Source organism: Lissotriton helveticus, unplaced genomic scaffold (genome assembly GCF_964261635.1).
Source record: "Lissotriton helveticus unplaced genomic scaffold, aLisHel1.1 SCAFFOLD_953, whole genome shotgun sequence".
Classification (NCBI taxonomy): Eukaryota; Metazoa; Chordata; class Amphibia; order Caudata; family Salamandridae; genus Lissotriton; species Lissotriton helveticus.
Genome location: NW_027611795.1, coordinates 27,121 through 51,911, shown reverse-complemented (window position 1 = coordinate 51,911; position 24,791 = coordinate 27,121). Strand labels below are relative to the sequence as shown.

Here is a 24,791-nt window from a genome sequence, read left to right as displayed (position 1 = left end):
CTGCTTGAGTAGGTTTCACCACCCCGTCAACCAGTAACCCATTTATGATAGAAAAATCCTACAAGAAGGTGGTGAAGGTGGTCCCTCTGACAGATCACGCTGTCTGTAGCAAGACCTAAAAGACATGCTTATCTTATATGAATATGTGAGTCACAGTTGGGTAGGTTGTCTGACATATAATACCTACTGATCAAGAAATATGTTTGTACATGATGAATCTAACTGTACTAAAGTGTACGTAGAGGAGATATGTGTTATGAACTGGTGTAAGGATGCATTTTTTCTCATTTCTAGATTTCGAAGTATCGCAAAGTCATACTTTAGACGAGCGGATGGAGTCTTGCTGCTGTATGATGTTTCGTGTGAGAAAAGCTTTTTAAATGTCCGGGAATGGGTGGACATGATTTCGGTAAGGAGTGTGTATTTATTATACTAAAGGAGTAACACAGCAATTGCGAACAAACCGAGTTGTCATGCTTATACAGTGGCATGAAGGATTCTCTGTGCCAACCAAACTTCGCTTCTTCCACGTTCCTCTAAAGAACGTATCCAGTCAGAAAAAGGAAGAACTGTGAGAGTTTAGACTTAATTACAATCACTTTGTTTTCTGTTTTTGTCCTTGTGTTTTTAACCTGCATATGAAAACCCTGCATAAAGCATAATTCAATCAGAATGAATATGCATACCACCCAATGTGTACGTTGTATGCAGCACTTCTGTGTAGAGTGAATGCCCTTCCAACAGGGGAGCTCATCAGGCCATTCACAAATCCTGGAATCTTAGGCATGAACCCTGGACAGCGGGTTCAGGAGGAGAGAGGGGCTGACTGTAGAGCGATGGTAAGCACCAGTCACTTGAGGGAGGATTTTATATTACAGAGTCCAGATGTGTTTTAGAAGCTTAAAGTAGTGGGTCTCTTTTTTACAATAGTAATTTGTTGTGTGTGTCAAACGCAGTATTATTCCAAAGCAATGGAACACTTTTGACTGGCTGTATACAATCTCAGTACAAACGAGATGCACATAATATGAATTGAGACTGCTCTTGTAGTGATCATGGTGGCCTCAATTGGAGACATTCTGTTCAATTTAAGTATTTTTTAATTCTCATAATCAAGAATAGAGCCACACATTTGCATGACACGAAATGTTGAGAAGACACAGTTTTAAAATGTTAGGATTTATTTTAATTTTGTTTGGAAAAGAGAGTTTGGTAAATGTTTGTTCATTTCTGCTTATTATATGGTTCAATTCACTTTGTAAATGAAGGGCTGCCTAAGCAAACCGACATTTTTAAGAAGGTGTTTTTAGTAAGTTCGACGTTGTTGTCATGTCTCAGGTGATGTGTAGTGTTATACAAAACTCCTTTATAAATAAATCAAATTCTCCAAGAAAATTATAATTACTAAACATGTATAGATCATAATTTTAGTTGACTCACTATAAAAGAGTGTCATCCTAAAGATGATCAGTAAAAGACTTAGGCCCTTAAAATGGGTTCGGTGGTCCAGTGCACTACCAAACCTGTGGCGGTGATCCGTGGACCATCAGACTTCCAGTCCCCCCGCCGCATTAGTACTGCGGCATTTGGACTGCCATGGAAACACTGCTGCCGCCACGGATCCACAATTGCTGACTGTGGTGCAGTGATTTGAAGCCCCTAATATGCTGGTGGTGCCTCAGATTAGGAGTTTCCTCACTCCTCACTTTTAATGGCGGTAGCACAGCCATTAAAAGAGCGGCGGTGAGGAAACAAAGGGTGCCCTACATGGCCTCCTGTTGCATCCGCACCATGGGGTGCCTGCAGGGGGGCACATCTCTGCCCTGCTCCATGACTGCCAAAGTCATAATAAGGCCTGTATACACAAACGGTATACACAAACGCTGGCAATACTTAACAGCATCTAGGAGAAAATGCAGAAAAAAGAGCCTCTCCCATCTCCTCACATCACCTTACCCTGAACCTCAAGAATCCTTGGTCAGTGGTTTCTGAAGCAAATAGCTACTGTTAAGAGACAATTCACAGAAAAACAAAGAATCATACATTTCTGGAACGGTTTGAGGGATTGACATTTTTTAAACTGAAGATGAAATCCATTTGCGCTATCCTCACCATGTGATAGTGAACCTTGACTGATAGCTAGAGCTTAACGTTGTGCTGTGATTTTACGTTATACACAAACACATACACCTCTTGTGTGATGTGTGATCACTGTTCATGAACCATTTCACCCAAATTCGTAACTGTTCCTTTAGTTGCTGCATGTTCTAAATATTACTTTAGGGCAGAATAGATAAAACATGGCAAACTAATTGAAGATTTAAAAAGAAAAGTTATTGAGAATCCTTTTCATAACAAATGAAAAAAAGACTTGCTTTCGATTGTTTTAGTTTTTTTGCAACAGATTTAATGGATACATTAAATGAATTATTTATTTGCAATAGGTTTATTCAAGTGTGAGATCAACCATGTAAAATATGCAAATGCATAGAATCAACACATTATAAAACCTCCACTTTTTTAAAATTTTAACATTTTATTAGGATATATGACATATACAAAGAATCATACAGAAAAAAAAAACTATCAAACGTCCATGTAATAGATCTTATTTTCAATTTCATACCCCCCCCCCCAAGCCCCCGACCCCCGATGGATCACTACAGATAGAGAAAAAAGAAAAAGGAAAGTAAGAATACATAAACATAATTCACTTTTATCAAGCTACCTTAAACCTTAATGTTCAGAATTCAACCAGTTGGTTAAGGGGCCCCAAATCTGTTCACCCTCCCTCCGGGCCCTAGGTCCTCTTCTCTTGAATACAGATAATTCCCATTTACACACATTTAGAAATTTACTAAACCATTCATGTGGAGTCGGGGGGGCGGGGTCTAGCCAAACAGTAGCTAGACACAGTCTCAATATAGCCATAGTGACAAAAAATAGCTTTCGATCCGATTCAACCATATTTTGATCAGCTATACCCAAAATAATAGCCTGAAGTGTTAATAGTATAATATACCCAAACACTTGTTCTAAACGTTGTTCTATTTGACTAAACAATGGGGTCAGAAAGGGGCAAAAGGCAAACATATGAATACTGTCTGCCGCAAGCTCCCCACATCAAGAACAGTTTACCCCCACCGCCCCACCCCATTGATGTATTCGAAAAGGAGTTATATACAAGTTGAGCCACGTCTTGAAGCATTGAACCTGGAGTTTGGCAGAGATAGTGGCAGATCGACTATAATCTAGAGAGTCCTCGCAAACATCTTATTCCACAAGTAATCAAGTCTGCCAACGACTAAAATGCTTGGTTAGATCATCACTCCTCTTAGCATTAACCAGTTTATAAATAGTGGATATAGGCGATTGGTTCCCATTAATCAGTTCCACTAACGGAATACGAATCCAACTGACAGTTTTTTTTAGAAAAAAAGTCTTGAATCTGTAAGAATTTAAAACATTGCCTATTGCCTATCCCAAATTTCTGCTTTATGGATTCAAAGGTCAGAAACCCCGATTCAGAGAAAATATCCTCTATTACAATAGCCCCTTGTGCTGACCGCTCTTTAAAATATTTCTAATAAGGGGGGTGACGAAATGCACACCAGTCTTCTCCTTTTTTCAAACATAGTTTGGGTTTCTTCTCTCATTCTGATCTTATTGCGTGCAACCCGGGTTTTTGTGGTCTGCCTGGTACCACGCAAGTATGAATTCTTTCATGAAGGGGTGAAGTCTCACTCCTGAACCCGATGCACAGCGTAACTGTTGCTAAAGAACAACAACAATTCTTCATTAAGTTCCAACACATTTTTTTTCTATTTTATTTGCAGTATTCCAAAGTTTCACGTAATTTTTTTCTTTTCTTTGTCGCAAGGCAGACGTTTCATGCATGAACAATTTCTAAATGTAACAGCTATGCCACTCCAGGCCTTTTTCTGCAACACGAAATATACATGAACATCTTCAGTTGTAATAATGAATCATACATCCAATGCATTTCGGGCTTCATTTTCGCCCTTCAGCAGGGGTTCACTGCAAATATTCAAAAAGAGCCAATGTTAGAACAAGTTGTACCCAACATCTACCAGTATATAGAGATTTGACTGAAAATGAAGCCCGAAATGCATTGGGTGTATGATTCATTATTACAACTGAAGATGTTCATGTATATTTCGTGTTGCGGAAAAAGGCCTGGAGTGGCATAGCTGTTACATTTAGAAATTTTTCATGCATGAAACGTCTGCCTTGTGACAAAGAAAAGAAAAAAATTACGTGAAACTTTGGAATACTGCAAATAAAATAGAAACAAAAATGTTTTGGAACTTAATGAAGAATTGTTGTTTTTTAGCAACAGTTACACTCTTTAAAATACCCATCCCGAAAAATTTCCGGGAGGAGAGTATTCCCTGCAAAAGGAGAGTATAGGTGAATTCTCCTGATATTAAATATTTTCTGAACTGTCGTCCAGACTTTAAAAGCACCCAGCAGAACCTTAAACCTCACACGTTTAAAATAGGCAAAGTCGATATGTCTAAACAAGAGTCACCGAGCTTCTTCCCCATAAATTAAATGATAAATTGAAGTATCAGAGCGATCTGCATCTCCTACATCTAACAGTTATCGACCAATAGTACACCTGAAAGTTAGGTACCGTCCAGCCCCCCCTCTCTCTATATAGAGTCATATATTTCATAGCCCGTCTTGGGCATTTGCCGGCCCATAGAAACCAAGAAGTATTCCGTTCTAGCTTTTTAAACCAAATTTGTTCAATCAGCAAGGGGATGGCTCTAAGAAAGTATAAAATATTAGGTAAGAAGATCATTTTTATAACAGTACATCTGGCCATCAACGTTAAATGTAAATTGTTAATTCTAACGAGCATCAGCCTCTAATTTACACATCAGAGGGTTCAGGTTGATCTCAACAATCTCCTCAGGTTTAGCACTGATCTCTATCCCTAAATATTTAGACTTGCAGACAACCCGCGGGTCAGCAGAGTAATTTTATCTTTACAAATTATTTGGTGTTTTGCTTTATTTAAGTGATAACCAGAAATCACACCAAACTGTGACGTAATTATTTGAATTTCTTGCAATGCTACCTGCGGGGAGTCTGTCAGAATAGCTAAATCGTCAGCATAACCCAGAATTTTGGTGTCCCCACCCTTAGCCCGCACCTGACGGATTAATACATCAGAAAAAATATTTTAAATAAAGGGATCAATGTAAATTGCAAATAATAAAGGGGAGCAGGGACACCCCTGCCTTCTTCCTCTCAGTATGTTGATTGTTTCAGATTGAATTTCCATGATCGAAATTTGAGCGGTTGGGTGTATGTACATGCTCTGAATCGCACGATTAAACCTCTCCCCAAGACCATAATGCCTCAATGCAGCCCATAAAAAAGGCCAGGAGACCCTTTCAAAAGCTTTCTCCGCATCAAGCAGGATTAAAGCCATAGGGTCTCCTGTAACCTTAGTATAATCAAACAACGCTATTGTGCGGCGTATATGTTTGATAGTTTCGCGACCAGGCACAAAACCATGTTGTTGCTTTTTGATCACCCCCTGCCAGCCGATTTGCAAGAATTTTGGAGTAAATTTTGATATCACTATTAATTAGAGTTATTGGTCGGTAGGACCCAGTAACTGATGGTTTCTTGCCTTTCTTTAAAAATTTAATAATCCTGGCTGTTCGCCAAGATTCAGGAGGCTTATCACCATTTTGGACCCTTCGGAACATCTCTAACATAACGGGAGTGAGCTGGGATAAAAAAAAAGTATAAAATTCTCCCGGTATAAAATCAGGACCAACAGCCTTGCCACTAGGGAGAGAATCTATAGCTAGCCATAACTCTTCAATTTTAATTTCCGCATCTAACATATCTAGCTCTTCCAAGGATAGAGCCCCTACCTCGATTTCCTTAAGATATCTTTGGATTTCAGCCTGAACCATCTCACTAATATCTTCATTATAAAGATTTTGATAAAATTTCAGGAAAGCTAGAGCTATGGCGCCTTCTTCAGTAACTAACCCTATTTCAGGATCCAAAATGCTTTCGATACGCATGGCAGATTCTCTTTCTCTAGTTCTGGAAGCTAACATATGCTCAGCTCTTTCGCTATTCTCAAAAATTTTAGAAGGCCAGGCTAAAAATGTGCTTGCTGTTTTAGCCTGTGAAATTTCTATTATTGCTGACTTAGCAATTATAGTCTGGGTTTGAGCAGCATCACCGTCGCCACCCCCCAACACAACCCTGGCCAGATTGATCTCAGCCTCTTCAAGATCTCTATATAGCTCCTGTAGTTTCCCGTTTTCCCTTTTCTGGCTTTCCCATCTAGATCGAGTAGTCTCTCCCCTTATCCCAGCTTTAAGTGTGTCCTACACATTTTGTACACAAGTACTACCTATGTTTTCGTTTAGAAATCTTGTTATCCATAAAGCCATGCATTCGATATACTTGCTATCTCTTTACAGACCACGATTACACGTCCATGTGTCTGGTTTCCTAACCCGTATGTTAACCTTGAGTACAAGCTGATTATGATCCGACATTACTCTCGGATATCTAGTAATACTAGAACCCTGAGCCAGGATTGGAGGGATAAAAAAATAATCTAGCCTGGAATGAGTTTTGTGTGGTGCAAAGAAAAAAGTAAACCCAGGGTCATTCCTTCTGAAAGAAGCCCATACATCTATCAAATCATGCAGTTCATTCATTTGCCGTACAGCCCTATAGACTTTAGGTTTTCGGCCAGCATATGCTACTGCCGATTGATTAGCAAGTTCACAGTCAATATTTATGTTAAAATCACCACATAATATAAACGGAGCTGGCCAACCAACCAGCTCGAGGTTTAGCCAGTTGTATAGTTCTAGATCGTCAAGTACCGGGCCATAAACTGAACAGAGTGTGAGAACTTTATTCTGAAATTTGCCATGAATAATAACCCATCGACCATAAACATCAGCAGAGGAGCGGATTATATTGACCCTTACCCGTCACGCTAGAATGGCGACCCCTCTAATTAGGTCCATGAGATCAGCTGAAAACCCTCCAGAAGCTTATACTGACTGGCTTCGATGTGAGTTTCTTGAAGGCAGATAATATCTGCCCGCAAAAAACGAACATCCTCTCTGATCCGACACTGTTTAGCTGGATCATTTAGCCCGCAGATATTTATAGATGCTATCCTAATATTAGCCATGCAACTGTAGAAACATTCCAAACATATATCCAGCTAAAAGAGTGTGCCCATCCTAACTGGACTAAACTATTCCCAAAGACAAACCGCAACCCAAACCTTCCCTTGCCCTGTAGCTCCTCCCCCACCCTAAACCCCCCACCCACCCTAGCCCCCCAACCCAAAAAACTGGCAAAAAAGGTCCTCAGACCCTTGTGATGCCTCCCACTTCCCGAGTGTCACCTGGTCACTCCCTGTCCATATGAACAACCTAAAGAGAAAAAAAATAGAATAAAGAAAAGAGCCGAAAAATACAGAAAACATCATGAGGGTACAGAAAACAACCTACACAAGCTTATTCCAAGCTGAAACTAAAGTCCATTAACCATCGGTAAGTCCTTTTAAGTAATTTTCAGCTTGGACTTCCGAGGAGAATACTCGTATCTTGCCATGAAAAATAACCTTCAGCCATGCAGGGTTTATCAAAAAAACCTCACGCCCCTTTTTTTGGAAAGGGGTGATCAGCTGACGGAGCCGCCACCTCCGTTCCTCTGGTGCGTGGCAAAAATCGGGCCGCACGGAAAAGGTATGGCCCTCTGCAGATCTTCTTGCATCCGGACGTGCTTTTTCAAAAATGGCTTGTCTCATCAAAAAATTGCAGAAAAAAATTGATATTGCCCGCGGGTTGACTTCGGGGCCTGCGTTTTTTTTTTCATAAGGGGAAACCGATGCACTCTCTGTATCTCACCAATGTGAAAGCTCCGGAAACGCAGTTTTAAATAGCTTCAGAACAAACCCTCTAATATCCTCACCCTCAGCCTTTTCCTCGATCCCTAAAAGTCATAAATTGTTCCTGCGAAGCCGATTTTCAGAGTCCTCCAACTTCCACATTATGTCTGAGAGCCTTTCATCGTTAGCCGTAGTTTTTATTTCGGTGTTTTGTAGTCCGGTCTCGAGCCCCATAATTCGTTCCTCCAAGGCAACTGTCCTGGCTATAACCTCTGAGCACGCCTTAGTATTTTTCCAAATAGCCCCTTGTATTTTCATTTTGGCTAGCTGGGCTCTCTTGTGTTCTTGACAAGCCTCATATTGAATGGACTTCAGCATGGCATGGATCAGGGTATTTGAGAGAGGTAAATTGGTTTAATCCCCGGGTCCCCCCGGATCCCCTTCTTGATCTCTTGGCCCTCCTGAGCCTGCAAGGCTGGTTGTGGCAAATGAATAATCCCACTGTAAATTGTTGCTTGCCTCAGAACCATCGCTCTCGCATTTCCTTAAAGTGGACGATGGCATCTTCCTGGATTTGTTGTAGCTGGGTGTGGCCCTTTTCAGAGTGTCTGCTGTGGTTGAGGGACTCCCACTCTCTTTGCCCGAAATAAGAGTCCATGGTAGATTCTATGTTCGACTCCTCTGCTAGGGAAAAAAAGCTGTCTCCATCCTGGGCATCAGGTATACTGCCGGCACCGGATCCCGTATCCAGCTTCCCTCCAACGGGAGTTTGAAAGGCAGAGGTATTACCCAAGTCGATCTCCAAACCTTGCAACAATTTTTCAAAACCCCCTTCAGCCCCTTCAGCCCCTCCTGTGCCAGTACACACTTCCAGTGAGACCTCGGATGTCATGTTTAAGTTGTTCACAGTTTTATCACCACAGTCTGTCTCTTGTTTCTCGATTCCCCCAATATCCTATTCTCCCCCATCACTGTCTTTTACAAGCACCTTGCTATTGTTAGGGGTGCCGGCAGCATTCATACCACAGAAAGAGAATTGTGTCGGTATTTTGGTCACTGGGGGTTTCCCCGCAAACATCCCTTGGACGGTGACTGTTTTTCCCTGCCCAGAACCCTCAATCATCTGTGAAGTGGCCCTCGACATCCCAAAGTTCTTACTCCCACTCTCGTCATTTGTGGTGCATGGGGGCTGTGTTTTCGCTACGATTTTCCCTTTTATCAGGCTCGCCTTCTTAGAACTCACCGCCATTACTTTTCAGCCACTCTGTCCGATTTCGATGATTTTCAGGCTTCTCCTGCGTGGGTGGTATTTTCCTCGTCCCTGAGGCTGGTAGGTCTTCGGAGGCTTTAGTGCTCAGTACGGGTAAGTTCCCGTTCTTGCGGGGCGGCATGATGCTTTGTAAGCTGCCGTTCACACTCAGGTCTTGCTGGGGGTTCCCTGCTAGCCACACCCGGCACGTCCACAGGCATGCTCGGCTATGGAGAGCCGTTGCTGCAAGCCGCGTAGACCGCAGCCAAAGTTTCTGCTTCTCCCGATCCACGAACATAGGTTCCTTTACTAAACGACAATCCACATTAGCTCCACAATAGCTCCGCAGAGGTTGTGTTAATGGTCCCTCGTTCAAAACTCTCTTTCTCTCTTAGAAACCGCCGATACTGCAGCGCTGGTCAGGGAGTGACACCCCCTCGGATCAAGCGGCCGCCATCTTGCCCCATATAAAACATCCACTTTTGAATAAAAATGTTAAAATAATCGAACAATTTCAAAATGTGTTTTGGTATTCATTGTCAAAGAACTTTTATGAAAGTTGTGGTCTTTTGATGTTGGCTCGTGTATAGAAGGTTCTTCAATCAGCTCTATTCTAATGTCTTCATATGTTTCTAACAACATAAATCATCTTCTTCCTTAATCCTCAGACAGGCTCCAATGATTTGATCAAATTGGACTAGTCAAGGCCTTAAGTGCATCGATTTTATGATTTACTTTGGACTTCCATTTTAAGTTTTTACCAAATGTGAGTTAGTTCCAATTTGTATCATTAAATCCAAATATTTTGTTCCCACCCATACACTAAATCATCTAGCCCCCGTATTCCTCATCAAGAGCTAACTAGAGGTCAGGCCAGTTCCAGGGTAATAAACTATCTGTAGCAGTCCTACTCAGTTTAAAGAGCCAATACGAAATTCAAATAGGGCAACAGAGCAGTCAAAGAGTAGAAGACCTCAAAGGGAGAGAACACCATCACACCATTGCTTTCATCTTGTCAATAGTCTCAGAAGAATTATGCAGATGTAGTTCAGCACCATAAATGAGGACATGCATTGCTTTAGTTTCCTTCACCCTAAGCAGTGGATGCAATAAATTGCTGCTGTGGTTGATGGTGTGTCTCATGACATCATCGCTAAGCATTTCCAAGGAATCTGATTTAACTGTCATAAAATGGGCCCATGTTCTTTCGGAGTCAAATTGAATACCTAACTATGGGGCCGATTACGATTGCGGATTTCCCGCATCCACCGGGCCGGCGGAAGCCACCGCCGGCCCGGAGGATGCGGGAAATCCGCCGGGGAGCCTTGCAAGACCCACCGCCATATTAGGATGGCTGGTGGGTCTTACTATCTGTCCGCCGCTTTTCCGCCGCGGGCGGATTCCGCCCACGGCGGAAAAGCATTAACATGGCTGGCGGTGTCTATCAGACACCCCCAGCCATATTAGGATGACTGCGGAAAGATGCCTTTACACGGCGGCATTTCCGCCGTGTAAAGGCATACGGATTTGTGTTTGGGGGCCCGTTGCGGGCCCCCAGGGGTGAAGGGGGGGTGGGGGGTGCACATGGGGTGTACCTATGGTACCCCTCTGCATTTGCCTGCACAAAGCGGCAGGCACCGTGAGGTGCCTGCCGCTTTGTGCATGCAAATGCACAACTTACTTTTTTATCATTGCGGCGGGTGCTGCTTCAAGCAGCACCCGCCGCAATGATAAAAATACAGGATTAGACCGCCAGGGTGGCGATCACAACCTAATTTGCACGGAGGGACCGCCGCTGCCCCTGCGGACGGTCCCTCCTTCTCTATGGTGGCGGACGGACTCAGGTCCGTCCGCCATCATAATCGGCCCCTATATATATATGCCTTAACCTTACCGAATTTAATCAGAGTCTCCAAAATACGGTCTGCTTAGCGATACCTAAGTCTTGTCATTACTTATTTTAAATGGCTCTTCTTTGCATATGTTTCAAGGAGGTTTACTAATTTCTGGAGTCCCACAGGCGCCGTTATCAAGATGTCTTCATTTAGTACAGCAAGAAAACAATGTACTATTAGGTTTGTTTTTAAAATTCCAAATCCCGGTGGCTCGTTATCCTACCATCTGATTAATATTAATAAAGTAGGTCAGAGCACTCTGATTGGTGGCCATCACCATTGGGATGGTCAGCAAACTACCAAGACCGCTTTTCAATAAAGTATGTTTTTTTTCATGCAACACTATTTCTTAATAAAATAGGGTTATGTTTAAAATGAAAGTTACCTTTTTAGGAAGAATTTGCTTGTCAGTTATCAGTAGTCCACTGTGCCACAATGTAAGCTCCAACGATGTTTTTCCAATATTCAGAAAGCGGTCATAAGGGGGCAATTTCGCTTTCTGAATGGGTTAGCCCTCCAGTGAGGGAGTTAGTAACTTTTCATTGTTTTGAGGTCTTCATATACTGATACACTGCCTACTGAATCGGTATTTCGAAGGGATGCCTACAACATACCCATTCCAAATAAAGTTTTGTGAAGGCGTCTATATCCTATTTTAACAGCATTTTACGTTTGCATACCCTGACTCGGTACGTTTGTGCTCATAAAAATACTTTGTACTTCTAGCTTATAACTATTTCAAAATAATGTTTATGAAGATTTTGTTCGGAGAATAACTCATTGTCAAGATGCAATATTCTTATAGTTTGAAAGGTCCCTTTTTTAAAAAATAGGCATCAAAAACAAGTCTGTTCAGGTAAGGGGAATGACCTAAGCTTGTAGCATTGCTGAGAGTAGGAGGACCAAAATCATTGCCCAGCAGGTGGGATTAGCTTTTGCAAAATTTGGGGCTGGATTCTTTTGGGACCCTTGTACATTTATTTCACTTGTCCCAGCTGTATCTCAATAGTGAAAACTATTTTACTCAAATATTTTGTTGACATGGCATTAGTGAAAAGGTTTCCTGCTAGAGGTATGTTACAAAAACAGCTGTCAGGGTATCAGACAGATTTCAACTATTCTGAGTTCTTTGGTGAGACCAACAAACTCCAAATTATTTTAATCAAGTGAGCAGTGCCAGTTTACACTGACAAAGCCTTAGCTGGTTCCTCATAAACCGTTGACCTTTTATCATGTCACCAGTCAATGTAATAAATACTCTTCCTTATTTAAGGTAGGGTGACCATCATTCGCTTGTCCTACTTGGGACTGTTTTGCGAGGCATGGTGATCTCAGGGGAGTGCTCCAGCAGTGACTGCAGCACAAAGGGAGAAAAATCTCTGCACATCAGGGCCATTGTTTTGTAATTTCAGGAAAAAACTCCTGGTTTGAGAGTTGGTTTCTGGAAAACGAAAACTTTTACTGAGCATGTGCTACACACATAGTGGTCGTTCGGCAAATGTCAGTGTCTTCAGTGGAACCGTCAAACAAGTAGCTTCACTGTAAATACAGAGGTCCTCGCCATCTAGAATCAGGCATGAATTTAATTTGTTTCTTCCAAATAACATTGACCTTGTTTCAGATCTATTTGTCTGCATTTCATCTTGCTCAGCAGGCCATTCTGTCAATTCCAAAGTATATGAGGGTCATTGCTGGAGTTGTTTTCTTCTATTTGCCAATGCAGTGTAACCTTCTAGAATCCCAAAATGAAGACAGCACCGAGGCTGCTCATTGGTGATATGGAAGGCCCTAATTGGGATACCAAAGATAGCTAGCAGGAGGGCTTTAAATCAATGCAACTCAATATTGTCCCTTTCCTCCATCTTGTCTCACGAAAAATAGCAGTTTCACAAAATGAAAACTTCAGCAAAATGCATATGAAAATAAATCCCCTGTTATATTCTGAACATACTGAGATAGTGAGACTAGACGGAGTCTGGAATCATCCCCTGCGGGCACACATTAAGTCGTCTTCTACATAAGGAAGACTTCCTTTTCAAGGTTTTTCTCAAATGTTCATTTTATTTCAAGTTATCATTCAAGTCATATTAGTAGTATTTTTTCCTTGGTATTTTTTTCATACAGTTTGGTAACATCAGGCAATGTCCATTTCAAAATCACCAATGCATTTCGGGCATTAGATTCATGCCCTTCATCAGGGAGACGACACTACAAAAAATATGTGATGGATAACTGTTAATGTGCGGTAAAAAACGGGTAAACAAACAATTAAGGCAACATGATTAACCTCATTGACATTAGGCAAAACATAATATGCTAGTCGGTTGATGATTCAGTTATGTCAATATCAGATTATCGCAACCATGGTGAAACTCAAATGAAAAACAATATACATAATGGGCAAAGTCGGTATCACTTACATGCCTTTCCAAATGTAGGGTTCAAAATCTATAACAAAAGCAGAGTACAAGAACTGGTTTACTGTTTGTTCGGTGTGTAACGTCTGGAAACGTGATGGTGTGCGAGAAAGACGCGAGGGTGAAACTAACCTGAAGTGGTTGAATTTGAAGTGTAGGTAATCCATTATTCGTTTCAGTGAATGCGGCACAAAAAAGTCGGTCGCGCTTCTAAATTCAAAAGAAAAGCTCTCCGATCATGTGAGCGATCACATGACAAAGGGGGTAGAAAAAAGACTGAATGGGAATGCGTAGGTCAACTCGCAAAGCGAGTATAAAATACAGTGTCATGGTTGGATGTCTACACCTAAAAGGGTAAAACAGGTTATCACGGCTTCATAAGTTACCGGCTGGAATTGTAATGTAAAATGTACGGGGAAAAAATAAAGTACATGCGGAGGGTAAAAATGGGAGGTCAGGGTAAAGTAGCAATGTGGAGGCTCGATCCACAATGTGTTACGTGTGGAGAATGTGAGACTACTGGATTAGTATGTTGCGCCACCGCGGTAGTGATTAACATCAACAGATATTCGACCCTAAGCCTAATGTTAATGTGGGATGTGTATAGTGATGAGTGTCAAATGTATAATATACAAACGCAATAGGCACAATCAGTGATCATAAGAGCAATTGGTTACAGGTAACATGCAAGTTCAATCCTTTCATTCAAGCCCCTTGGCTTCTGGGTTGAAAGTTTCTGAATCCACTGGTTTTCTCTGCGGAGAAGGTGTCTAGAATTGTCACGACCTTCAATCTTAGGAACAATTTCCAAAACAATGAATTTGATCTGTGAGACATTGTGTTTCTCTTCCGTGAAGTGGAGTGATAAGGCTGATTTGGTGTTTTTTAGTCTGATGTTTGACTTGTGTTCTGTTAGGCGCACTTTTATACGGCGCTCAGTCTTGCCCACGTACATCTTGCCACACGGGCAACGTATCCCATATATTAGGTTGCTTGATTCGCAAGTTGCATTAACCTTAAGTTTGATTCGGTGACCTTTAGATGGATGGTTTATGCTACTACCTCTGATAATGCTATTACAGTGGCCGCAGTTAAGGCACGGTTTAGTACCTGAGTAAATGGTCTCATCTGTCATGGGGTTTTGTAGGATTTCTCCCAAGTTTTTAGCTCTGTTGAAAGCAAAAAGTGGTGGTTGGCTGAACGATTGGTTGAAATCAGGTTCAAGATTCAGGATTGACCAGTGTTTGCGAATAATTTGTTTGTATCTTTTACTAGCTGTGGAGAATTTTGATACTGCCACTATGCGTGACTGATCTGTTTTTGGTTTGTAAGTGAGCAAGGTAGTTCTATCGATGTTGTCGATTCTCTGTCTAGCTTGATTCACCACTATTGACGGATATCCTCTTGCTAAGAACTTACTGGTCATTTCTTGTAATCGTACCTCCAGAATTGTTTCATCCGATGCAATTCTCTTCACTCTAGCCATTTGCGAGAATGGTAAGTTCTTAATTAGGTTTGGTTCATGGAAACTTGAGTGTAGCAGCATATTGTTTCTATCCGTGGGTTTCACGTAAAGATCCGTTGTGAATCCTGTGGGGGTTCTTGTTACTTTAACATCCAGAAAGTTGACTTCAGTGTTGGATGTGACCCATGTCAGTTGGATCCGTTGGTCGATATCATTGAACTTCATCAAGGCCTTGATGAGTTTTTCCTCCGTGTTGGTCCAAACGATGAAGAGATCATCGATGTATCTCACGATCATTTTGAGGTTATCCGTCCATTCATTGTTAGATAAAATGTGTTGATTCTCGTACCACTGCATGAAGATGTTGGCATACACGGGTGCCGCCGAATTGCCCATTGCCATCCTGGTGAGTTGTTGGTACCAGGTAGTATCTATTTTAAAGTAGCTGTGATATAGTATAAAGTACATCAGTTCCATAAGAAAAGTTTGGAAGTCTACATCCAATTCCGTTTGAAGTAGGGCTGCTTCCATTGCTTCAATGCCCATGTCGTGAGGTATGCTGGTATACAGACTCCGTACGTCTGCAGTGCATAGAATGATGTCTTCAGAAGGGTTCAGAATCACCTGTTGGAGTTTGCAGAGAAATTGAGACGTATCCTTAATATATGTTTGCATTGTTTGTACCGTAGGCTGCATGTATTTATCAAGTAGTTGTCCGATAGGTTCGTGGAGACTACCTCGTGTAGACACGATCGGTCGCATGGGTGGATCAAATGTATTCTTGTGGATCTTTGGGACCAGTCTAAGGGTTGGACTTCTGGGGTGGAGAGTTGTCAGAAAATTCTTCGTTCTTTCATTGATGATGCCATTTGTAAATGCTGTATCAATCATGAATTTGAGGACTTAATGTGTGCCCGCAGGGGATGATTCCAGACTCCGTCTAGTCTCACTATCTCAGTATTGTATTGACGTCGTGGGACCCTCGACGTCACCCTTTTGGTGCACCAGAACCCTTCCCAAATTTTGTTGAGATATCGAACTAACTTTTGAGCTGTGCCTCCATCCAATACCAATTGAATATTCTGAACATAACCATACTGTCACTTGAATGTCTAAATATGCCTCTGTTTACACTTTCCTGGCAGGAAGTTACTCAGGACAATGTCCCAATCATGATGGTCGGAAACAAAGCGGATCTTCGTGAAGTGGTAGCAGAGCACGGGCAAAAATGTGTCCCTACCAGTTATGGAGAAAAACTGGCTATGGTGAGGATGGGTAATCTGCTTTGAAATGTTTATAGTGTCTGAGTCATTTTAGCACCGGAACACTCTTGTTGAGTAGCTGTGCGCTCTATAAATATCTTCATTCATTTATTCATTCCTTCATTCTGATGCTAGAATCCTACTTTCCATTCTTTTACTAACATGTGTATACAATCAAATCAGTACATACCATTGTGGTACAATGCACCAAAGATGCATAATTCGGCCAGTGTGGCAGTGGTGATTCAATTGAAAACAAGCATTGGCAAAGCTAAAAGGTCTGTCTTTACTGTGATATTGCATACCAACACAGACATGCGCAAGTACGGCAACCATGCACTGGCACATATTGGCCATTTCCATAGTCTTTGCTAAACCTTGTTTATATTCATTTATAATTGAAAACCTGTACAAATATATATGACTGTAATGAGAATAAGAGGGGCAATGCGGAGGCCCCAGCAGTCCCTGCGGTGCGGGGGGCAACGTTCCTTGTTTTACAGGGACCCCCCCTCATCCCTTAAGCCATGCCATTGTATGCCTACCAGAATGCATGCAATGGTATGTTCTAAGAAACTTTTAAATGCTCTGGAAAGCCACTCTGCTTTTCCGAGCTGAAAGAAAGAGCAAAGCAATATTGCGGGCAGAGAGAGGCCCAGCAAATGGTACCCCATGTCTCTATGTTCATGACAGGGGCGTAATGCAGGCCCCTGCGGTGTAGGGGCGCCCCAACCCTTCAGGGATCCCCCATTTAGCCCAAGACAAATTAATGTTTGTGTGATCTGGGAGACACTGGGCTCCTCATGACAGTCTGTGGGGGGAGGGGGGGCATCATTTTACGTTATGCCACTGATTAATAGGCCAGGATTTGTTGAGAAAAGTCATGCACATGTTGTGCTATTCGCCTTTCGCAGTCAGTGCTGTCTTGTCAAGACTCCTGAAATCTTGCTTCTCACTGTCAAGACAGCTCACTGAGTTCACCACTCGCATTCATTTGAAAGACTTGTTTGTATTAAGGCAGGGCAGGGCAGGGCAAATGCAGTCTGTCATCCTTCCAATGCCAGTGACTTCTGTATCACAAACGAGGTATTACTAATACTATTTATTCACAGCACTTACTAATGGCACAAGTGCAGGATAAATTATTATAAAAACAAGTTCCTCTTACTAATAAACAAAGTAAATGGAGAAATAGCTAGTATTTTATATGAAGATTCGAAATTAATATATTCACATATTGCAGTGTGTTCTTCATGCCCAGGTGTATACAAATAACACTTGTCTGCACTGATTGGATAAGATCTTGCAATTATAGTGCTTACATTGTTTACTTTTTGTAAGCCACTGAGGTAAGGTAAGCTAGATTTGGGAAATCCGGTGATCCTGGCAATCCTTCAATGAATTCCAGACAGAACTAGTAATTGTATCAGTGTTCAGAATACATCTTCACTGACTATCCACGTTCATGTTTCTGGGGGTGCAAAGTTGTCAGTATGCGTTTTTAGTTGTGTTGATTGTGTTGTGGTGGGTAGTTTATCATCCAAGATACAATCTAGGGATTTTGCCTTGCCAACTAGTTAGGGCTAAACAGTGAGTGTGAGGACACTTGCGTTCTGGCTTTGGTCTGGGCGTCATTGGATTTTGGTGAAATTAGTAGAAATTCTGTTTGGATAGAATGAGTTTTGGGAACCTGCTGTGTAGGCATTTTTGCACTTTTCTATATCTATTATCAGAGCTTTGGTAAATTGATCTGAATACATTTTAAGACACAGCTGCTTTTCATAAAAGTATTGGGGGATGTGTAGAAGCAGCCCTTTTACTTCTTCATTCAGTGGCTCAATAGGTAGGTTAATAATAGGGGGGCCAAAATGGGCATTTCGAGTCTCCATGCGGAGACAAGGAGAGATAAGATGAATATTCACTCATTCATGCAATGTCTGATCCACCCCTACCATAGGATAGAAAGCTGATTAAACCATTGCTGTTGAATCTCAACCTTTTTCACATGATGTTGATCAGTTGAATGGTTATTTCCATAGAAGGGTGTTGGAGGTCAAGAAGTTCCAGGATGCAAGCACCATCTTTGTCTATGACCCCACTAGAGTTGTTGTTCCTGTGCCGCACTCTTGCCTAAAACTGGATTGGTTTGTGTGAGGTGTTTCATGTGGGCCTTGACAGAGATGCAAAGTCTACCTCTCGACATATCCCTTTCTGTCTAGGTAAAAAAGTAGGCTACTTTGTGAATCGCTAACAAGATGTGTTTTTGCAAACTCACAAACATTTAATGCCTCAGATTGATGATGTTGAAGGGCCTGCTTATGAGTTGCAGGCTGCAGAGGTGCAAAAAGTTGGCATCATCGTCAATTTTCAGCTTGCAATATCACACCTGCAACTTGCAGTTAGGACTTTTGTTTCTCAGAAAGGAGAAATAGTCATGCAGATCCAGAAACACCAGGTCGTCTTCTGCATGGCTATCTCCAATTCCAGAGGTTTTCTTCTCAGATCCCACACATGCTTTGAGCAGATGCTTAAAGGTTAGCGATTGAACACTATAAATTGCAGGATGGGTCAGCTCCAGGGCAACAGGGGAGGCTGACAGGTGGCTGTGTCTGCAGCCCGTGTCCGAAGTTTCGGGAGATGCTGGTCTTGGTTGGGGATTTGTGAACCTGAGTGTGGTTGCAGAAGGAAAGTACATGGAACATTGGAATATGTATCACAAAGTTATACCACTGCATGAGCACAATCAGTACCACAAACCAAAACCAGAATTAAAGCAGGGTGACCTATAATAGCGTAACAAGTTGCCAGTCTTTTGAACTTTGGCAATGTGAATGTGCAGCAAACACAAAATAGCATGCAGGAGCTGTGCGGTTCATTGTTGGTGCATTCATAGATAGAGTATTTTAGTAAACGAAGCTACCTAATTTTAGGGATCCCCCGCCAACTGAGTCGTGTGCTGGAGGAAGTGATGGTAGTTGCATAAAGTGTTGTGATTACAAGGGTGGTTTGAGTACTTTTTATTTTAGGGGGAAACTTGAAAAAGAAGGATCACATGAGAGGGTTTAAGTGTACTGGGGCATATGCTGAACACAAGGGTGCCAGGGTGAACCTTTGTGATAGTAGTTGATTACATGAAGTACAGAGCATCCTGGCTATTTTATTTTTTGTACATTTTTTATTTCTGAAATGACAGTGACTCAACTGTACTCGTTTACTCTCTGGGTAAGCTAATACACGTTCAAATTATAGCCCATCGATAGCTTTTGAGGTTTGTCTGCGACTTATAGGGGTGTTGGTCATTAAGTCACCCTGTCACACTAGCCTTCGCTCTTCAAAAGAGGAAGATTCATTTATGTACCATCCTTTATGACCAGGGGTAATACAGACTTTTAAACTGAATCAATAATTAAAACTAGAGAGGGGTGAATGATAAGGCAGGAGAAGGTTGATGAAGAACAACGTGTCAATTAAAACAAGGAGAAATGTGGTTGAGAGTATGAAATTTGAGCGGGGATGTGGGCCAAGTAAACAATGCAGGGATATCAAGAAACATGGAAAAGTAATTCAGTCAACAATTGGGACAACAACCCCAGTAGAACCTCATCAAAAATAAACACTTTTATAATTAGTTTCAAGCTCCTACACTATGCCTCTCCAATGTTATCCAGCTGGCCATGGCCCCCATGCCCTCATTGCTGATTTTTTTAATGGTGTGTGCAGTTGGTCTGTTATGATGTGGTGGTTCACAGGACTGAATTCACTGATAGGTCAACAAGGACAAGATTTCCACCTCTGTCTGCACACTCTTGTATCGTAAGGTGATCTCCCAGTCCTATGGCGAACTAGACACTCCACATCACTCCATGACATCCCACTTCACCCCACTCCACGACAATTTATGCAACTTCTCGGCGCTCTATATCACTCCACTCTGCTCCACTTTATGGCACTCCATGCCACTCTCCTATACCCCACTAACTTTTAGCCATGCTGTACAGCAACCACTCTGGTGTGTTACATGGCTAAACCATTTTTCTACTGGTGACCATCTTGACTGAACAGGTTCATAGGGGATGGAATATTAGGAATTAGTCTGTAGTTATTGAGGTCTCTATAAACAAGTGCTACATTTTCCCTGGGTGTTTTATGTAAGCTGATTTAAATTTGGGGTTGAAATGTTCGGATTTTTTCAGGGCTTCTATTTAAGGGCAGAACGATTTGGCTATATTGTTTGTGCTTTAGTTAGGTTTATGCCTGATGGTAGCCAACACATTTCTTCTTCCTCGAAAAATACATATCTAACATACATACATACATACATACATACATACGTACAGGGGTTTTGAGTGAGTCGTCATCATCTATTGGTATATTATGGTGTAATTCATATTTTGATTCGGCCCATGAAAGCATGGAACATGGGGCAATGGGTCAGTCCACTTTAGCTATTGGTTACTTTATGTATGGTGGTATTATTCCCAAGCACAATGTGGCATCTAGACAGAAAATACTCCTGTTCTTTGCCAGGGACTGGTGGACCCATATGTCCTGTTTGCAAAAAAATACATTTCTCTTCCTTCTTTTTTAACCTTTATCTAGGGCTTGCTTACAGATAGTTTTAGCTTCGCTGAAGGTGCATGACATTAGTTTTTTTTTTTTAAACAAGAACATGGAATTAACGAGACCAAAGCAAAACAGGACTTTATCCTGTACCATTCATTCTAAAATGCATCACATTCTATAATTTGTTGAAAACATTCCACGTGACTCTCTCTATCAACGCCCCCTACCTCTTTTCCTAGCTGATGTACCAATCTGACCACAACATATTGAAAGAGGTTCATATTACAACGCCCAAATCACAAAATTAGAAATTGATGTACCCTATTATAGAATGTACTGGAATATCAGACATGTAGAGACTGCCTTGACCTACCTGAGATCCTTGCAACCATTATTAAGGCAACTCTCTAAGCATGGCACACTGGTTACATGCAAACCTGTCGCTCTCTTTAGCTTTCAAGCAGCTTTCCGCAGTGATTAAAGGAAAGTGCAGTTTCATAATAGACATGTTTTTATTCATTTCCTCCACAGACATATAATGCTTTATTCTGTGAAACAAGCGCCAAGGAAGGCTCCAACGTTGTGGAAGCGGTTCTTCATCTTGCACGGTATGTTATGGTCTGAGGGAAAAACGCTTTCGTGTATACTTTGCTCTAGAATTGTCGTTGTTTTATTCTCATGCTTGTCACATTTTTGTTCCTGAAGTGCAGCTAGTTTTCTGATCGCTATGTACATTTTTATTTCACTTTCTTCCTTTATTGACTCATTTTATTTACAGCAAGCTCAGACTTTCATCTTTCTGAATTTAGTAAATCAAGTGCCATAAAGATGTGTGACTATTACAAGTTATTTTTATAGCTCCGTAAAGCTGCAGAAAGCCTAATCACACAAGATACAATTATTGAAGCTGTTATGACTGAGTGTAATGGTAACTTTTCGTTCATTGACTTCTATGCTAGCTGCAGCATACTACCTGGAATTTAGCACAGCCTTTTGATCAAAAATGCAACAGACAAAATCTGTAACAGTCGGCTGAAGTACATAAAACGAGCAACGGAATTGCAAACTTATTGCATGCTGTCCGTCACAGATTGGGGTTAACTGGTACCGTAAATAGTTCAGGACCTCGAGTAGCAATTTGCTACAACTATACTATGCATTAAATAATTGATTTTGCCTGATACTATTGATGCAGCACTTTGCACTGTGCACATTTCTTGTGCAAATTCGTGTTTAGAGTGCACTTAAGATCTGGACTGATACTACTCATCAGAAATCAATACATTTAAGTAACGTGGAGCACATTTCGACCCACAAACGTGCAGATATTATGAGATTAGCAAACCATAAAGGCTTATTAAAAGGTTAGAAAAGTTATAAGTTCAAATCATCAAATTAGTTGTAACTCTATAGCCAATGCATGAATGTATTTGTCAATAATAATTGAAAGCAACTCAAAATAATAGATACAAAGAAAAACTATTATAAAGTTGTCTCAAAACAAGTCAATTGAAAAGAGTTGTAGGAGCACTCCGAGTTTAACTTGTTTTCCACTCTCGTACACTGGTGCCGTGATTGTGCAGGGTTGTCAATCCTAGTACTTAAGTAGTTATGGTGAAAATGGATTTCCACCCAATCACGCACTGTTCACTTGGCGCTACTGCGCTTTCTGTAATTTATTCTATTTTAATCCAGTTTAAACCACTCTTGTGTTTTATTTACATGAATTTACCTTTTATTTCTTTGGTATACTCTTTTGTTGATAAATTATCAATTCATTTTTCAACATACATATGACTGTTCAGTTGCAAACAAAGATTCATAGTACATATTTACATTACAATTATTCGTTTTTGTTCGGCACGTATGTTACATTTCATTTAATCAACTTTTCTTGAATGAGCCCAATGCATTTCGGCACTTGTGTGTGCCTTCGTCAGGGGCAATCTCTATGAAAAAAATAAGAAACATAGTGTAAGTTTCTTTTGTTTAAGAGGGGGGTTTCCTTGCTATGTGACCTGAATATTCGCCTACCTGATTGTACTGGCTGTGTCCCTTATATTATGGTGTGTTTCGTGGTGACCTTTGCTCTTCTGTTGAGAAACACAAATCAAAATACAGAACCAACTTTAACTAAACCACTTTAACTGATATGATTAATAATTAAATTCCACTTGATGTCCAACATACCTCCAGTACTCTCACGTGTTGCTAATGAAAAAATATAAGAGAACAACCTTTGTTTAAACTACTATTTTCAATGCACTGCTTCCATGTTCATAGCTTCTATATAGAAAACGTACCTCAAATGCAAATGCCTTGGTTCTCTGTAATACACAAAACACAATTCTACCTTAGCCACCACTATGAATGACACTCAAACAGGAAAAAACGGGTCGCGGTAGCTCTCCGTGTTTTTACCTTGTCTTGCTCTTTCTCTTCTTTATCTAAAAGACCGAAAAGCAACGTTATCAATGGCCCGCAGTGCCCGTTTACTACCATTTACTCCCCTGATTAGCCACGCTGCCTACATACCTGTGCCAACTGCTTGTTTCGTATTGTACAAGTTCCGACTGACCGCTACCTTGCTTGTCTGTCCTGCTCAGTTGAAGACGCCGCTTCCGCCCAAAACAACTGCACGGTACTAGCTATCGACGACGGACTGCCACGACAGTTCTCGTCTTCAAACAATCCTTGTGGGCGCCATCTTAACACTGTGTAGGTCAGCCTTATTACCATCCCCAACTCTGCCGTTAGCATTATCTAGTGCTACGTATCACTGCTTTATCTGCTCATTGCCTGTAATTTGAGTGCCCCACTGTGAGGGTGTATCTTGTGTGTGTTTTAAAACCCTGTCTGCTACAATAAAAATTTCGTGTGTTGCACAAGGCTATCTGCCTATCGTGATGGCAAATGCTATGACTTCTACCTGTATACAGCTGAGGAAATGTTGTCTACTATTGGAGATCCCTGGAACTCGTTCAATAGAATTTTCGTGGTTTGTGAGTTGCAATAGTGTATTGTGATCCAATGTTTAAGTTAATTGTATTGGGGACCTGGTATCTGATTCTGTATGTACTTGGACACCTCATCAATAATTATACAATTAGTTGGCTGGACTTTCAACAAGTCATTTCGGGTCTCATATTGCGTAGTTATTAGGGTCATTACTCATGATTCAGGGTACACAGTTTTTGGACTACATCTTAAGTGACTGTACACATTATTTGCTTTTGCACTTAATGACATTGCTATTAAGAAATACAACCTGCTATGTTTTTGGTATTATCATTCACAATTATCTCTACAGAAAACACGCTAAGTCATATTTGTCATTAAGCCCAGTTGGCGTCATGGTCTGTAGATATTTAATCCAAAAAAGTTCTCGTTGCAGTAATTTCTGGTGATTATTTACTCCTTCTTTCAATGGGACTTGTTCCAGAATTTGAAATCTTAGTTGCGAAATGCTATGATTTTCTTGAATCCAATGTAGTACCAGTGGCGAAGTTAGAGAGTTATTACGGATTCGACTTTTGTGTTCTGATATTCGCACTTTTATCTTACGCTCGGTCTTGCCGATGTACATTCTACCACAAGGACACTTGATTCCGTACACCACGTTTTGCGTGTTGCAGTCACTTGTGTGTCTTAATCGTATCTGTTTACCAGTCATAGGATGGGTGCAAATATCTCCTGTAATTGCGTTGTTGCAATTGATGCAATTATGACACCGGATCGTTCCTTTGTCAGTGTGGCCTGTTTCTGGTTGATGTTTGAGTTTCAATTTTTCTTTCAAATTTAGCCCTCTGGTGTAGGCATGTAATGGTAATTCTTTGAATAATCCGTGAAAATCTGGTTCCTGAGATAATAACTCCCACCTTTTGTTGATGATACTCTTTATTTTGTTTGATTGAGTCGTATATTTTGTTACGAATACCATTCTTTCCTTTTGTGATTTAGGTCCTGTTTGTAATAGTTTCGATCTATCCATAGCTGTTACTTTTTCAATCTGTTCTTGGAGT

General features: G+C 41.1%; 1 protein-coding gene across 1 annotated transcript in view; it reads left to right on the top strand.

The window, feature by feature from the left end:
• The window catches only part of LOC144806682 (ras and EF-hand domain-containing protein-like), a gene marked incomplete at its 5' end in the record, with an annotated part of 200,041 nt that overhangs the window by 158,487 nt on the left and 16,763 nt on the right, over positions 1 to 24,791 (top strand). The window contains 3 exons of the mRNA XM_078672989.1: positions 295 to 409; positions 16,090 to 16,209; positions 21,301 to 21,377. Coding sequence (XP_078529115.1) covers positions 295 to 409; positions 16,090 to 16,209; positions 21,301 to 21,377 — 312 coding nt within the window. The remainder of the gene's footprint in view (positions 1 to 294; positions 410 to 16,089; positions 16,210 to 21,300; positions 21,378 to 24,791) is intronic.